Source organism: Labrus bergylta, chromosome 18, assembly GCF_963930695.1.
Source record: "Labrus bergylta chromosome 18, fLabBer1.1, whole genome shotgun sequence".
In the NCBI taxonomy this organism is placed as follows: Eukaryota; Metazoa; Chordata; class Actinopteri; order Labriformes; family Labridae; genus Labrus; species Labrus bergylta.
In genome coordinates, this window is record NC_089212.1 from 3,183,155 (window position 1) to 3,200,744 (window position 17,590).

Below are 17,590 nucleotides of genomic sequence, written 5' to 3' on the forward strand. Positions count from 1 at the left end.
GTGTGTGTGTGTGTGTGTGTGTGTGTGTGTGTGTGTGTGTGTGTGTGTCAGACCTGTTTCGTTGATGCAGGACACCCCATCTGGTGCCAGGATAAGGTCCTCATCACAGTAGCAGACGACCTTGTCCTTGACCTCGTGGCACTCGCCGCTCTCACAGTGGCTGCAGTTCTGCACCGGACTGATGATCACCTCACCTTCCCCATCCATAGCTTCAGACATCACCACACACACACGCACACACACACACACACACACACACACACACACACACACACACACACACACACACACACACACACACACACACACACACACACAAGGCATGGAGGAGAGGATACAGACATTATTTGATTAGTCTCTCAGTAAAATAAGATCAATATCTCTGCAGTGTCATCAACAAGAAAAGATCCATATTAAAGAATTACTCTCACCTCCTTTATCTACCCAGTTACATGAAATGTCTTATAGACCATGGTATTCATAATTAGCAATACACCAAGAGATAACTAATTTAATTTATTATTATTTTTTTTGGCTTTTTGTGCCTTTATTTGAGAGATAGGAGGGGAATGAAATGCGGGAAAGGAGCCACAGGTCGGATTTGAACCTGAGCAACCCACCTGGAGGACTACAGCCTCCATACATGATGCGCTCGCTCTAACCACTGTGCCACCAGATAACTCATTTTGATCTCTTACTTATCAAAACATTAATGATGACTCAGTGGGTGAAAAGCAAATGTCCCTTTGTTTAGATGCCATAAACTAGATTAGTTAAACCAGTGTGTAGGCTGTCAGAGCTGATCCTGCCTCAGAATCAGTCAAATCATATGTTGCTGTTAAATATGATGCTCTGACTATCAGTACTTTTTGTTTCTGCACCGCATCAAATCACTTCCATGAGACCAGTGTGTCCCCTTAAAGGCTTTATATGTGATATTTTGATCCAGCAAATGTCGCCCTTGAGCACCAGCATGAAACCAAGACAACTTGCGCTGCATTGTTGTGTTAGCATGCTAATGCTAGCAATCTTTATTATGCTCGTATCTTCACACTGCATGTAAATTTACCTGAAATGAGCGTGATCTAGAAACACAGTTAAGCAGTGAGTACAGTATGTTATTCTTCTTTTCTCTAGTCCCTCAATTAAACAACTTTTATACATGAGGGGAGGAGTCAGCCGGCCGTCCCGACGATGTAAACAAAGTGAAGATAGGACTCTGAAAACTCTGAAAACATCACAGACAGTGGGACTCGGGTGTTACACCCATTGTAGACAGTCATGACTCACAGAGTTATTTTCAGAGGAGATACTTGATTTTTATTACATTTAAGTGTGAAAAATCACATAGAAAGACTTTAAAGACATACTTCTATTAGATGACCTTTAGCACATCAGTGCTATCTGTAACAGGACATTTAGATGTTTCCAGTCGACCATTTTCTCTGGGTTTCACATCACGTGACCATTGTTTTTAACCATGTTTCTAAATGAAAAATGTTATTTTAAAAAGATTTTATTCCCGTAATGAAGATACTGACAGCTCGGCTATCAGCCCCAGAAGCATAACAAGGATAGTGCTGCAGTGACACCAATCTTATACGGGGATCTAATCTGTTTGGCGTAAAGAGAACAGCGTTTGTTTCATGACCAGCACTTAGCAACATGAATGTTTTAAAAGAGATGAATGAAGCCGGGGCAGTTCATCATGAGCTGAGAGTGAGCAGGTTTTCTTTGCTGTCAAAACCAGATGAATTAACTGATTCTAACAGACACCGTGTTAATCAGAGGAACAATCTGCTGCGGTCTTGGCCGGAATGAAATCCTTCCTGCCCTCCACCCGCAACAACTCATAGCCTCGTAAAATGTTTTTAGAAAAAGATTTTTACAACCTCCATTACCTTAATTTAGAAATAAAGAAACCAATTATCCTAATTGTAAAATTCAGGAAGCGTCAACAAATCAGTCTAACATGAATAAGTCATTGGCTGTTCAGTAAGCAAAGCAAATGCACTCATTTGCAGAATCTATTTTCTCTCATCATTTTTTAAATAAGATTTATAATTACAAACACATCAATCTAACCTAGAAACAGTAGAAAGCCTTCATTTTTAAAGTACAGATGTTTTCTGCATATTGATGTGGAGTTATTGTTGATCTTGGGACACAGTCTGTAAAATACTACTCCAACCCAAGAGATTACTGGTAAGTACCAAAAACACCTTTAACAATGGAAGCTAGAGGAGTATCCCAGAATGCATTGTGAAAAGTAATGAACAACCGATGGTCAGTACACAAGCAGTATATACCATGATGCATTGCGGTTCAAATATTTTTGTGAGACTATGTTTGAATATTTATTAAATATTCAGTATTTTACATTTATATGAGTTATCACTCAAATTCATTCATTCATTCATATTGTTGTTATTATTGATCCTCAGTCAGCTTTAAGCTGCATGTTTTAATTACTGCACAGCAATGACATCACTGTGAGCGGCCGGCAAGTGAGAGAGTAGTGAGTAATGTTTTTTTAAATGATTGCACTATAGTCCACTGCATGTACTATAAGTCAATAAACAGCGAGTAGGGAACAAGTGTGTGATTTCAGACACAACCTACAGTATGTGACAGTGTCAATAGTTGCTCCTTGAGTATATCTGCTCTTTCCTTTTGATTTTTTAAGTTGGACTTTTGATGGACTTTGTTTAATGAATTTGAAAAAGTATGTTTTTGTTTCAGTCTGTTTTGCCTTGTGACCATGTCTGCTGTTTTAACATTTAGCTTGATACCTCACAGCAGCAGTTTCAGGCATTAAAAATAAATATGTGTAGGTTCTCAGTCATCCAGGTCAGTGTAAATCTGAAGCTTGATACAAAGGTCTTGTTGAGTTGCTGATGGTCATCATGAAGATGCATCAGTAATAATCTTAATCTGTTTCATAACCAGCAAACAACACCTCACATGAGCTTTGATACAGATGACATCATCTTTGTTGTTAGGGTTTATAGTTCGATCTTTGGTCATGTGTATCTATGACCTACATTGGAAGCTAATTGTCATTACTTCTGGATTTTGAATCCAAGTCTTGACACAAAGGATACCATGCAAACTAAAATCCTATTGTGTCTTTCAGCAGAGTGAAGTCAGTAAGATGTGTTGTCACTCTCCTGACTTAAAAACCACAACATGATCTCTTTTATTCTCTAACACCTTGGTTTAGAAGCAACGTGTTTTCAGTATATTAGCCTGCTGTATTACTAACCCGTTGCCTCTTTCAACTTTAATAGCATGTTTTTTTGATCCTTTTTGAGGTTTCAGTGCACCCAGCAGGGTTCTCAGACTCCACCTGCTGTTCTGCTTTGAGCTCGACAACGTGCCTCTGCACTTCAAGCAGCGAAGGAAATACTTGTGTAGCCATTGGTGATTACAACATCAAACCACAGTGCTCTTACACCCCCGACCTTAAGATAATTATAGATATTATGACCTCCTATACTGTATTGTATAAAATGTCAATCAGTCAAGCCTAGTGATAATTCAGTAGCTTTAAATCAGCATGTGACCTGTTTCCCCAGCATGAAAATAAAGACTTTAACACAGATGTAGGGTTAAAGTGTCTGGAAGCTGATGCAGAAGTGCCTTAAAGATATCTTTCTATAACTGCCAGCAGGGGGTGAAGCACAAAGGTGAGTAAGGTGGTAAAAATACAGAAGAGAAATACATACATACATAAAAGGCAAACTTCTTACTTCATTCATTACTGACTTTAAGTTTTCAATTGCAAGGTCCAAGTCTTCTTTTTTAAACAGCATGATGCTCACTTGTTGAATTACTGTAATTTACTGTAAACTTCAATTAAAAAGACAGTGTGTTGGGGCGCTGGTGGTGCAGTGGTTAGTGCGCACGCCCCATGCATTGAGGCTATAGTCTTTCAAGCAGGCGGCCCGGGTTCAAATCCAAAAAAAAAGACGGTGTGTTCTTTCAGTACGGCTTAGCTGTAACTAATAAGTCCCTGTCACAGTAGCCTGTTCACCCTGGGGTTGTACTAAGGTATTTTCTTTTTATGCATGGTTACTGTGGATAACAGACACACATGGCCAACCTGGCAACCTCTAGCATTAGTTGATGACTTAAAGTGCTGTCACTCTGGAAAATATCCTGAAAAATGCAGCAGGGAAAATTCAGGGCAAAAATCACTGAAAGTCTCTGAAAAAGTCAAATTAAAGATTTTTTTTCCACAGTAAGAAATGAATTAACGCTGATGAAAAACCAGAGGAGTGTCGCTGTTGAAGGAGGCACTCTCTCAGCAGACAGCATCACCTCGATTTAAGCTCAATGGGAAAAAGATATCAGCTCGTACTTTCCCAGAGCCCAATGGAGGACCATTTGAAAAAAGCCATTCAATTTCTTTTCCCATCTTCTCCTTTTTTTTCCTATCTCACCACAGAGCTGAGGGGAGAGGGAGTCTAAGATGAATGTATTGATGGTCAACAAGCTTATCTCTACAGCTGAAATGTTCTGTCTGACTGTGTTGTTGTACCGGTCAAGTTTAAATGTAGAAGAAGCATCGAGCAGATTGGTCAATAAATGGGATAAATCGATTACAGAGAGGAGGGGCAGCTGGCATTTATTGTTCCAATAAATTAAATAATCTGGATTTCTATAACATAAGAAACTTCAAGGCTGTCACCCATCCATGGCTGCCAGTATCTATGTTATAGTTTTACAATGTCATGATGTCAGAGAGTGAGGAAACTCCTTCTCAAACACGAGTACAGATCTGTATTAGTTATGAGCTGTGAATACTTGTGATAGAGAAACTACAACAAAAAGCTTATTTACAATGTCAATATCAAAACCTGTTTCCTCATAATTATCATAAATAAATAAAAAACACATTAACTCTCACCTACAAACATATAAATTGCTGAATGCTATTTTTTTGGTGCTATAGATGCTGACTGCTGACGACTTTGTCTGAGTGAAGTACCTCCTAGATTCCTGTCACATTACCTTTCAGAGGGTAGAGGAATGGCGTTCCCTCTGGGCCCAGGAAGGACGTTCCATCATCACCGTCATGTTTTGAGTTGTTATCTATGGACGTGTTACCACCTAGAAACCAGCAAAGGAAAAACAAATCTGTTACTAAGTAAAGAAAAACACATAAACACAAGGATAGGACTGCCAACTAGGAAATTATGCAAGTCCACTCAAATCTTCTTTGGTTGTCCTTATTTTCTTCCCTTTATAGGCCTAAGTGTTTTCTATCTCATACATTGTATCCGTGTGTTTCACTCTCATTTGTAAGTGGTTCATTGTTATTCAAATGTGTATGATTTATATGTTTGTCTTATCATGCCTGATGATTTATACTACTCGTGCTGTTATGATCTACAGTAGATCTCCTTTTGGGTTCATTAAAGTTTTCTGATATATTTGAATGATATACTCGTAATACAAGGAGAGAAAACTGTCATATTTTTATACAGTTTTTGAACAATGTATGGTCTGATTAAAAGTGACTGAGCGTAGTTAAAGGGACAGCACATGCATCTTTTAGTGGTTCACCCTAATCTCTCACCATGTCACTTTAAGTATAATCTAACAAACCGTCAGCTGCTCGTGCTTGAAAATATAACCCTGTACATTAGGGCTGTGCTCAAAAAATCGATATGGCGATATATCGTCATGTGCTCCTTGCAAATACATGTAACGATACAGATGTTACAGAATTGATGTGGCTACAAAGCTGTGAAAGACAATAGATCTATGATGCAGTTCACACCATGGTCAAAGCTCTGGGATTAAAACATTCTTATGTATTTCTAGGATCTCTGAGGACCTGATTTTGATCCGTAATATTCCTCTGATGTTATTCTCAAACATAAGGAATAATAACTTTATTTCTATAGCACCTTTTAAAAACACAGGTTTACAAAGTGCTTTGACAAACAGCAAAAACAAGAACAAACTAAACCAAACACAGAAGAACATAAACAACAGCAAGAACAAACAAATGCAAAATACTAAAAATAATTAAATACAATTCAACAGAAAAGAACCCAAAGTGCACGATACCCAACAGACATATATAACCCAACCATCACAAGAACCCAACAACACGAGCTGAGACCAAGAGGAACAAAGATTTAAAAATATGTAAGAAACGAAAAGAGCTCAAAGCAAATCAAAAGATAACAATAATAAGAAGGTAAGAGCAGTAAAATAAATAGAAACAAGTGAATAAATTATCAAAAAAAACAATAATATTAACAATAATAAAAAGTATATATAAATATAAAACATAAGGAACAGCTGTTGTAGTAAATTCTGTGTAGGACATGGTCATTATCCCAAATCAATGTATATCACGATATGTATCATATCGTGGGGTTGTGGAAAATATCCAGTCCTACTGTACAAACCCATTTTTATCACATAAAGCTCTTACACTAGTTGTCTAACTTATGTGTGTACCTTGTAACTTGTTGTTTAGCAAAATAACGGTCATTCTCATAAAGCTAACCAAGTTATTTTCACACCTAATCTTTACCTAAATACAAACATTTCAATAAAATTATTTTAAAAAAGCGTTGCTAGCTTGACAGTGTGGTAAGCACACAAGCCAATACAAGTCACTTTTATGTCACAGCTTACATCTCAAGACAATGTATCTATTACACTTGATCTGGTTTCTTTAAGAAACACAAAGGGTATCTCTTGGACTGACCTCTATAGCCTCCACCGCCTCCCCCAGATATGCAGCCGCCACCGCCACCCCCGAATCCACCGTGGGTCTGCCAGAACTTATGACAGGCCTGCCCTCCCTGGCCTCCCAGCACCAGCGGTCTACCGCCCTGACTGACAGGAGCAGTGTCATTCCAACCTCCGCCTCCACCTGTCAACAAACACAACACATCTTTGACATGCCGGCGAGGTATTGGGCTGTGTGGTGAATCAGAGAGACAGAGAGAGAGAGGCAGAGGGAGCGGCTTCTTAAATGGATCAAAGTGGTGGGGAAAAAAATGTGCAGAAAACTGCAGAAATGTTGTTTGTGAGAACCAAACTAGTTAGAGCCCGCACCACAGAAACCTGATAATCCCTTTACAAGAGACCTGGTACCACAAGATTACAGTTACAGCTAATACAATTTGAATGTATCCCTCCTATATCCCCAAAGCGGGCCAATTTAAATTTCCCCTTCATTTTCAGCCTCCTCCTCTGAAGCCTGAGAGCTACAAACAAATGGATAAAATAAAATAAAAAATCTCGCCGAACTAGCTCCAACCGCCCCCCAAGACATGCTGCATATTTCATTTTTCATTCACAGAGTTTCCTCAAAAGTAAACCTCTAGCTTTGTGAAGATGCAAAAATCAATATCTAGTGTTTTTTGCATCTGGGCTGCTCGTCAACTCTGAGGACATGAATAATGGAACCTGCACTGAGCAGTGGTGTAACATTAGGCTGAAGGGAAAGAGCACGTAGTTCTGCCCACAAATTATCAGAGACAAAGTGCATCGTATATGAATAATCATGAGCAGGTCCACACTGTGTTTTGTTTTTTCTAAAACACTAACCCACCCTGGCACATGGAGGTGGAATGGTTATGAAAGTTATGCATAAAGAAAGATGGAAACACCTTCAGGATAAATGAATGTGTTTACAAGTTCAGGTAGACATGCTAATAAACACTTCCACTTCAGGCTATCTGTAAACTCAGCTTATTAGTTTGTGTGCATGCAGAGGAGGCCTAAACACACACAGATTTCTCATCATGAAATAGGGAGCGATAAGCCACATACACAACCCCTCTGTAATGGGAGTGTTAGTCATCTACTCTCATCTTCTCAGTCATTTTTTATCACACTCGCAATTTCTCATATCCAATGGCTCCCTCCCTGTATCTAGCTCTTTCACAACCACTCACAAGTGTTATCTCGAGACACTTTACAAAAAGCAGGTAAAAGACCTTACTCATTGTTATGTTACAAAAAGCAGGTAAAAGACCTTACTCATTGTTATGTTACAAAAAGGAGGTAATAGACCTTACTCATTGTTATATTTCAAAGACCCGGCCTATCCATCATGAGCACTTTAGCAAAGCAGCAAAAGTTACAGTGGTAAGAAAAAACTGTCTTATTAAAAGGTAGAAATCTTCAGCTGGATCCCCGGCTCATGACGAAACAGTCTTCACAGGCCTAGACTGCGCCGGGCTTAAACAAACAAGGAACGATAATGTATCTATTCTATCCCTCTACTACACACATATCAAAGCTTTGTGTAGTGTACCTGCAGATTGGGACTTCCCATTGCGTCCCGGTTGGCTGGGGTCATAGTCCATCTGCTCCAGCTGGGTCTCTGATTGGCTGCTGTAGCCCCGGCCACCTCCCCCAGCAGCGATGATGAGGGGGATATACACTCCTTTGTCAAACTGGATCATATAGTTTACTGTTAGATATACTGTTTGTAGTGGTATCCACTCTTCCAAGGAGAAGTTGAAGAATATTGGAAATATGCTTATTTGCGTCAAAGAAAAGATGAACCTCATATCCTCTAATGGTCGCTTATTTATACGTCACAGGTATAAAAACTAAAATCATGTTGTCATCACGGGTTAATTTGGGCTGAGAAACAGCCTGGCACCAATGTATCCTCATACAATCATTAAATCCAACAAATTTCATCCTCAGTTCACCGAAGCCTTTTAACAGTTGCTTTTTTACGACTGATCACATGAAAGCTTCTTCCGGACGGTTTAAAGGTTAGAAATAATAACTCAAAATTGAGTTTTTGTTTTATGTAATAACTCAGATTTGACATTTTGTCTGACAGTATGGTCTTTTAGATGAAAGGCCTGGTCTTGTTCAACCCTTGTATCGCTCCCACATTGCCCACCGACCACACTTTATCTTTGTGTCTACAGCATCTCATGAACTCCTCCATGCTGGACGTCTGGAGCAGATCTCTACGTGTCATAGTGCCTCAGAGGGGTTTACAGTGAGCAGACAGCCTATTCAGGGTTCCCACTCTTTTCCAGAGATCATTTTCCAGGACATTTTCAGCGATGATGGAACTGGTATGACAGACTGTGATCGTGCGACACCAATATTAAGTGTAGTCTTTAACAAAGTTAAAGTTAACCACACCCACACTGTGAAGTATCGCTTCAAAGGTTAAATATTTAATATCATGTTATGGTCCATTATTTACCCTTAACAACACAGTTTTGCATTTGTAGAGACAATGCTAGCAAAGTTAAAGGTTAGCCAGTATTCAGCCCGTGTTTGACTCACACAGTTGGGTACCTATTCATTGTGCAAATGAACCTTTTCTTTCATGTGACGCAGTTATCTTTCCCGATCTGCAGTTTATACATTTTGCCATTTGACATTTATCAAACGTATGAAATAATTGTATTTCACTCTCACTTTTGTCAGGTACAAATTTACTCTCATAGTGTTTTTATTCTCTTTTTGTGAAGGATCTTTTCGCTCCATCCTCTCAACTAAATTGTAAACAAATATTCACTTTTGACACGAGGGGGAGGCGGAGCCATTACATTATCTATAGACTTCCATTCAATCTGCGTTGTGGATTATGTAACAAATTGCTTCTTTTATTAACGTGTGGCGGTGAAAATGTGCAACCCTGTAGGAGAGTGTTGGAATAATTTTCCAGGACAAGACGTGATTTTCCAGGACATTCGACTTTTTCTGTCATTTTCCAGGCGTTTTCCAGCGCTGGAAAATTAGTCAACTGTTTTCCAGGTTTTCCAGGATGAGTGGGAACCCTGCTATTGGGGCTCACAGACACTGAAAGCCAACAGAGGAATCTCAAAACTAACGCATGGTACCATGTTATCAATGAAGTGAAGTACATTCATTTTCACAACCTCTATGACACAGAAGCATTCTAAATGGTTTTATTAATAACATCAAATTATATCAATCTTCAGATCTTAATCTCTACCTTTCCACATAAGTCAAACTATTTCTTATAGAAATAATTTAAACAATCAGAGAACAGCCTATAGGTACGCTTATGTTCAGTGAAGACTTGGGGATGTCTCTTGCTGAGTTTTGATTCCAGTTCTTTATGACCTTTGATAAAAAGAATGACTGCAGGCCTCTGACAGTATCTCATTCATTTAAATAACTTAAATAGAACACATAATTTATAGTCATATGTCCCTACTTATATAACATTTAAATCAAAATCTCTGCAAACTTTGTGCACTTTCTAAAATTCGAGTATAAAAATATCCTTCCGTCCCTGAGAGCATCTTTTCCCTCAGTGCCTTCTTACCTTGAACACATATGTAGCCCCGCCACCTCCTCCTCCGCCGCCTTTCACTTGTGTTTTGTTCACCATCGGGCCGCTCTGTTCCAGGCACATCTTATTCAGAATGGCGTTGGACTGCAGGGAGGAAGAGAGATGTCAGTTCGCTGTAGAGTTGCTTTCATGGATGTCAGTTGAGAATGAGAAAGCTGAGCGGTTGCCAAACCCCAGCTGCCTGGAGTCTAAGGCTGCGGCATTACAACAGTGAGAAAAATACTGAGCAGAGATTTACAAATGCACACAAGAGCTGAGACGCAAGAGCTAATGTTCTTCTTATAGAGTAAGTTCTGGTGAGATATGAGTTTTTAATGATTTCCTGTGTAGCCTGAGTTTCCCCCATGTGTGTAAATCCATTGTACTTTTGTAAAACAGCTCTCTGTTCAGAGAGATGGATTCATGTTACTGGCAGAAGAAGTCGACTCTGGAGTGGATCTCTAGGCTGTCTGACAACTTATGGGAGAAACTGAAGCTGGTTAGAATGACAAAAACTAATTATTATAAATATACTTCCTGAATAGTTTTCATTTCACAAACACAGAAATATATGTGTACGTGCTTAATATATGAGCTAAGCTGTTCTGTAAAAAAAACATAGTTAATCTAATTTAATGTTGAATATCAACATCAATGAAAACTTTAAATGTTTTACAATGTAGAGAGGCCCAGGATAGTTATATATATGACCTTGTTTACAACAATATTAACAGAGCTTCCCCACTAATGCAGCATTTTGGTTAATCAACAAAGGTCATCCATGAACTTCAAACAGTGTATGAATATGAAAACAGCTCATTTTATCACACAGGTATTTTATGTCTGTGGTAAAGCTGTGAGGAAATGTCAGTATCTCAATATCGGCGCCCCCTGTGGTCAAAGTTGTACCTTTCGTCTCTCCTTATGATCTGTGTTTTCCTGCAGCAGCACTTTCATGCCTTACAAATAAATCTAGAGAAATATTCAATGTTGTTGCAGAAGAAGGTCTCGTTTGTCTATATGTCAGAGATGTATCAGTATTAATATCTGTATGTTTCATAACCAGCTAAGAACTGCTCACAGAAGCTCTGTCTATGACGCCATCTGCTGTAAAGTGACCTGCATTGTGTTGTTTGTCCCCCCTTTAAATGAGCACTGTAAAAACAGTGACTTGACATAAACAAGCCTGTAATGTGTTGACTTGCATCACATTAGTTGACACCCTTTGCTTTACAGACTATATATAATAAGCAGTATCATGAATTGTTCAAATCCCTTTAATCTGTCATTTTGACAAAAAAAACTGTTGATTTCACCAGGAAAGCCTCATTGAGATTAAGAGTCTCCTTTACAAAAGTGTCCTGGCCAAGAAATGCAGCAAGGCAAAGTAAAGTATGTAAACAACTTCAATATCTACCTGGACATGTTACACTAAAGATTTAAACGCTCTGCTGATGTGAATCTGAGTTTTACCCCTAAAAATGATCACATTTCAGTATTTTGTTTTTTTTTACTTACAGGTTACAAAGTGAGAAAGCTTTATCTACAAATACATTATGTTCATATATACAACAATACACAAATAGCTTAACATGAAACTCTTTTTGAAGGATATGAAAAAAAAGAGAGAAAATTATAATACTGTCATTATGTTTTAGGTCACTTCATCATGCTAACCGACACAGACAGCCTGTTAGTCAGCTCGTCGTCTCACTCTGTTTCCCGGAGAGACAGCCTCTTTACAAAAATGAAAGTGGACGTTTTGTTGGCAAACGATGTTCGATGCGGGGACTTTAACACAGCTGAGTTTCTGTGAATTGATGTGTCTGCCTTGTGTGTGCTATCATGCTCAACTGCCTGGAGCTGGTCCTTTTCTGAGAGTGAGAGGGTTTGAGTTTCTTCTCCTCACTCTGTCTGGACCTCTCTCAGACACACAAACACACAAGTCGCTCATCGCTCCCTCATTTGTCTTTGCCAAATTTCTGAAGGCAGGAGGGGATAGGACTTAAGTGAATGTGATTGACAGTTTGAGGGGGTAAAAGACAGTGCATCCAAATTTTTCTGGGAGAGTCTTCCTCACTCTTTCTCCCTCCCAGCCTGTTCTGCCTCTGCAGCTTCTAACTGTTAAGTTGAATTTGTGTCAGAGAGAGAAAAAACAAGGAGCTGTGAGTGTGTGTGTTCTTGTGATTCTGTGTATGTGTGTATGCACAGAAGAAAGCCAAGGACAAGCACAGAGCGTGAGTATTTGTCAGAACAAGGGGGGGCATTATTTCCCTCCCCAGAGGGGAGGCAAGGTGTGAGAGAACACGCTTCCACAGCACAAATCACCGTTAGAGAAAACCTTTGGAGAGCGACTGCCTCTCGCTGTCAGAACAGGGGGAAATAAGAGGAACCTTAAACGACTTCAGTCTCACTTTGGAACAGCCCAGTCCCTGTCTGCTGAGCACTTTAAGACATAGCGTGTTAAAAACTAATAACTGGATGACAGTGGTGTGGACGCCTGCCTGCTAAGCTACTCATTCTGTCTATTATAAAAACAAAGTGCCAAAACACATCAGGCACTTGAGCTGAATCACTTCTTGGAATAACCTCTGTGGTTTCAACTTGATCTTTGCTACTTCTTTACTCTAGTGTGTGACTGTTTCAGGTTTTACACTTCATCTAGAGCACTTGTCTATTTAATATAAGTTTGCTAACCAGTTAATATAGAGGCCTTATCATAAATAAGAATGAAATAAAACAAAAACAAATGTTAACAAACTGGGGTAGTCTTTGAAAAATACACAGTTTAAAGAACTATGAAGTCTGTTTCTTAAAGAAAAGCCGAGCAGATATATGACATTTTTTCCCTCTTTATTATAGAAATGTGTTAATGTGTACAACAGTAGCTTTATCTGTAGACAGAGATTGATTCCCCACACAACAATGTCTGTCAATATCCTTCATCAGAAGTGGTAAAACCACAAACTATTAGTGTGGGATTTCCACAAAATGAAATCGATTCTACAATGAATTTGTTTTGCCATACATTTCAGAATCTGCTGGTTATTCCCTCTTCTGAAAACAACCAGAAATAAGTGCTAATGATAACTGACCCTCTTTCTCCTCCATTTTCAGTGGCGGGGCAAATAGGGGATGATGGATGGTTTCATCTGCGACTGGAGGGATTGTAAGGGTTTTAGTCTCAGTGTTTTGAACTGTGAGGGGAAGCAAGCCACTCTGCTGCCAGTGAACAAACTCCAGAGCATAATGGATGACAGCCACCTCAGGCAAAACAACACAAGTACGCTTAGGAGAGACAATGGAGAGATCACTGGGAGCTTTGATCGCAGATGTAAACAATCATTGGGAGACCATAAAATGCAACACTTTAGAGCATGGGTGTCCAAACTGATGTACAGGGACTTCATAAGGATCCATGAGAGAATTAACCTGACGCTTGGTTTCTTTATATTTGGAATGTACAAGTTATCATATTAAAGACCATCTGAAATGAAATTGCATTTTTAGTAAGTCTTTTTATATTCTCAGAGATATCAGACACTGAAAGGAAGACACGCGTTATAAGTGTTTTGTATGAGGCTACCTTAAGGTGATCTTAATGAGATACAACACTACTTTGCATAAAGACATACTGTCTGGGTTATATCATAGGCAGAGCAAAGGGTCACACCAGCTTTACAGCAAGATTCTCATAACGCCGAGCATTACCATGTCTCTTCTTATTAACACTACTGATATTTACATTCACTGGAGAAAAGAACAAAGCCAAAGTAAGTTTGCAGGCTGCTGCACATTAAGCTGCATGTTAATGTCACCTTCGATTGTGTAGATGCTGGTGTGTTTCTAAATCTTTAGTACCACAAACTGTCTGTTGTTTACGAAGTCTGTTGTGCCCCACAGTGTAACGCCTGCACTCTGTCTGCCACCTGCTGTCAATCAAAGGCAGACATGTTCCACCCCTCCAGCTGGGTGACAGTTAAAACAGTATTTCTGAAGTCTTTTCCTTTTGTCAAAATGCAACTATTAAAGCCCAGGGCGCTGATGGCCTAACAGTTAGGTCATGGCCTGTGCAGTGAGGCTGTAGTCCTTCAAGCGGGCGGCTGGGTCATAGTCTGACCTGCAGCTCCTTTCCTGCAGGGTCAATACATACTCTCTCTCCTCACTTCAAACTATATCCACTGTCTAAATATATATACTATATCCTGTCTAAATAAAGCCCCCCCCCCCTTTAAACAAACATTTTAAATATATTGACATCCCTTTTTACTGCAAAAATGGAGGGAAACTGATGTTGAAGCTCGACTCTCCAGTCATAAATGGGGATATATTTCAGTTCACCTTGTAAGAAACTAAAATCTTTTAACATTTGCTACTTGCACAGCAACAGAAATGAAAGCATGAAAGCCAACTGGCGGCTGTGGCTCAGTTGGTAGAATTGTCGCCTCTCAACCAGAAGGTCAAGGGTTCAATCCCCAGCTGGGCAACATGTCTGATGTGTCCTTGGGCAAGACACTTCACCCTGAATTGCTCAAACCGCTTCATGTATGAATGGGATTAGTTACTGGATGGTATTACATAGCAATCATCACGACCATCAGTGTGTGAATGTGTAGGTGTGACATGTGGTGTAAGAGCTCCTTGAGTAGTTGGAAGACTAGAAAAGCAATATATAAGCTCAGGTCCATTTACCATAACTGTTACATCTTTAGTATATGTTGGTCTATTAAAGAGAAATATGCTATAGGAAGATTCTCCTGTAACATATTAATGGGATGCTTGGCTGTGGTTCAGTGGTAGAGTCGGTTCTCAACTGTTGTGGGTTCGATCCCCAGCTCCTGCAGCGGACCACACAAGTCCAAATCTCCTTATGCAAGACACTGAACCCCATATTACTCCCGCTGCAGCGTCAGCGGCATGTGAATGTGTGTAAATGGGATTATTTAACACTGATGGACGCTTGGCAACCTCTGCTGTCAGAGTGTGAATGTGGTGTGAATCAGTAGGTGTGACCTGGGGTGTAAAAATTGCTTTGAGTAGTCAGAAGAGTAGAAGTGCTACACAGGCTCAGGTCCATTTACCATCTCCTACTTATTCACAGAGCTGAATCCTTACAGTGTTTGGAGCTATTTCAAAACAGAACCATGAACTGAATCTGCATTAAAACTCATGTCTTATTTTTATGATGCTTTTACAACATTGTCCAGAATTTAGGTCTTCATATTTAATTGAACATGAATTGGCCCCCATGAACTGAATTGAAACATACTTACATTGGGGCATGCGTCATCTCCTTGCTGTCCCACTAGAATGTAAATATGATCATCCCTCCTCAACAGAAAGTCTCCTGTGATGTAAACACCATGTGACCTGCTCATGGCCAATACGCTTCGCCCGCCAGCTGCACCGTAGGCAGTTATCCTGGGGATTAACACACACAGATGAGACCATGAACAACAAGCAATAAAACAATAAACTCTTTCACAAGATAATTATTCGAATGATAAAGAATATTAAATGTAAAAAAATAACCTGAAGCTGATAAATCATTTTCAATGTATTCCTCCTAAAACTTCATGAGAGCACAACATTCAATTAAGCCAAAATGAATTTGGAAACACTTAAGACACTTTCACCACAGGTGCTTTTAATAAAAATATTTGACTATTTGACTAATATTTGACTGTAGTCTTGTATTCTGAAGCACACACAAATACACTGACTACAGAGTGCATTGGCCCACAAACAAACAGAAACAAACATAGAATTACACACTTTAGCAGAAGAAAGAAAGTCATTTCAAATGTTCCAGTTTTCTTGCCAGAAAAAACAACAACAACAACTTGATTGGTTTTTGGGAGCGCTTCGATATTTCTCTTCCCCCGGGTGGTGCTTGGTAGGGAGGGAGAGAGGGAGAGAGAGAGAGAGAGAGAGAGAGAGAGAGAGAGAGAGAGAGAGAGAGAGAGAATGATGCCCGGTGCTCAGTAGCTACCTCAGCTGTTTGCCTAATGGCTTTTGGGAGATGCAGAGCACACATTCATCTTTGTGGCCGTCTGTCAGCTTCATTTTCAGGTTCTGCCAGCAAAACCAGGCCACATACAGACCACGAATCAGGAAGTAGTGAGGAGACAGAAGGTGTTTTTCTAACACTCTGGGACATGTGTTAAGAAAGTCCCGTCCACGCTAAGGTATTTTATGACTCAAGGGTTTTTTGGCTGAGCCGGGCGGTGTGTGTGTGTGTGTGTGTCTTTGTTTTTGTGTTGACATGGGAGGCTTGCGGCTCTCAGAGACATTTTTGTCTGAACCGTCAAAGTCAAATCCAAGTTAAATGCCATATGTTGTCATGAATTCCCACAGAAGGAACATTGATCCCTGCACAAGGCTGTGGATATGAGAGCATTAATCCTCAGGCAGGGCACAGTCTGAGGTCAAGGTGTTGACTGTTGAGGTATTTTGAAGCCTTTAAGCGGCTGTTAGAAACTTTCATTTTCTGTTGATTATTTTTGCGATCCCAGTAGACAAAAAGCGATACACCTGGTGTTCTTCCTGATCCTGAGTCTGTGTGTTTGTATTGTAGAGTAGAACAGAAATAACTGCTTTTATAATTAAAAACACATCTTTTGCGAGATGCCCTAATGCGGTAATTGGGTGAGTGTTGCTATCTTAAATCAATAACTTTAAAATGACAATATAAATTGTGAAATACATATTCAGACTTGGCTACTCAGGAGAAGTAATTTAGTTGATAGAACAACAGTTTTTAAAACCAATATCATATATCATATTAAACCAACAGCATATGGTAGAAAGTGCATCATGTTTTACAGCAGGCCACTCTCCTGTGACCACTGCAGACATTACACCTGCAGCAGCCAAACCATGCATACTATACACCTGTCCAGGAGGAAGAGACGTCATTTAGAACTGATTGAAGGAGAGCCTGACATTTGTTTCCCCAGTTATCTTCCTGGTGGTATTTATTGCTCATCTAATGTCAATGTCATTTCCTAAAATCGGATTCTTTACTCAATCCCAATCAATCAGCCAACAAATGTCATGTCAAGACATTTTACAACAAAGAGCAGGTCCAGACCATATCCTTTGTAATATTAGAGACCCAATATTAATCCACAATGAGCAATGCCCTTGGCAACATTTAGCTAGTAACAGGGGCAAGAAAACACTTCCTGTGACGAGGCAGAAACCTCGAGCAGAACCAGACTGCAGTCTGCTGAAACTGTGTTTGGAATGCAGAAAGAGAGATGGAAAGAGACA

At 39.6% G+C, this 17,590-nt stretch overlaps 1 protein-coding gene across 2 annotated transcripts in view; it reads right to left on the reverse strand.

Moving 5' to 3' along the window:
• alk (ALK receptor tyrosine kinase) overlaps positions 1-17,590 on the reverse strand; it is a 384,869-nt gene that overhangs the window by 20,477 nt on the left and 346,802 nt on the right. For both annotated transcript variants that reach the window (XM_020643122.3, XM_065966045.1), the window contains exons 13-18: positions 15,589-15,736; positions 10,310-10,420; positions 8,294-8,435; positions 6,734-6,901; positions 5,017-5,115; positions 54-209 (exon numbers count right to left, since the gene is read on the reverse strand). In XM_020643122.3, the coding sequence (XP_020498778.2) occupies positions 54-209; positions 5,017-5,115; positions 6,734-6,901; positions 8,294-8,435; positions 10,310-10,420; positions 15,589-15,736 (824 nt within the window). The remainder of the gene's footprint in view (positions 1-53; positions 210-5,016; positions 5,116-6,733; positions 6,902-8,293; positions 8,436-10,309; positions 10,421-15,588; positions 15,737-17,590) is intronic.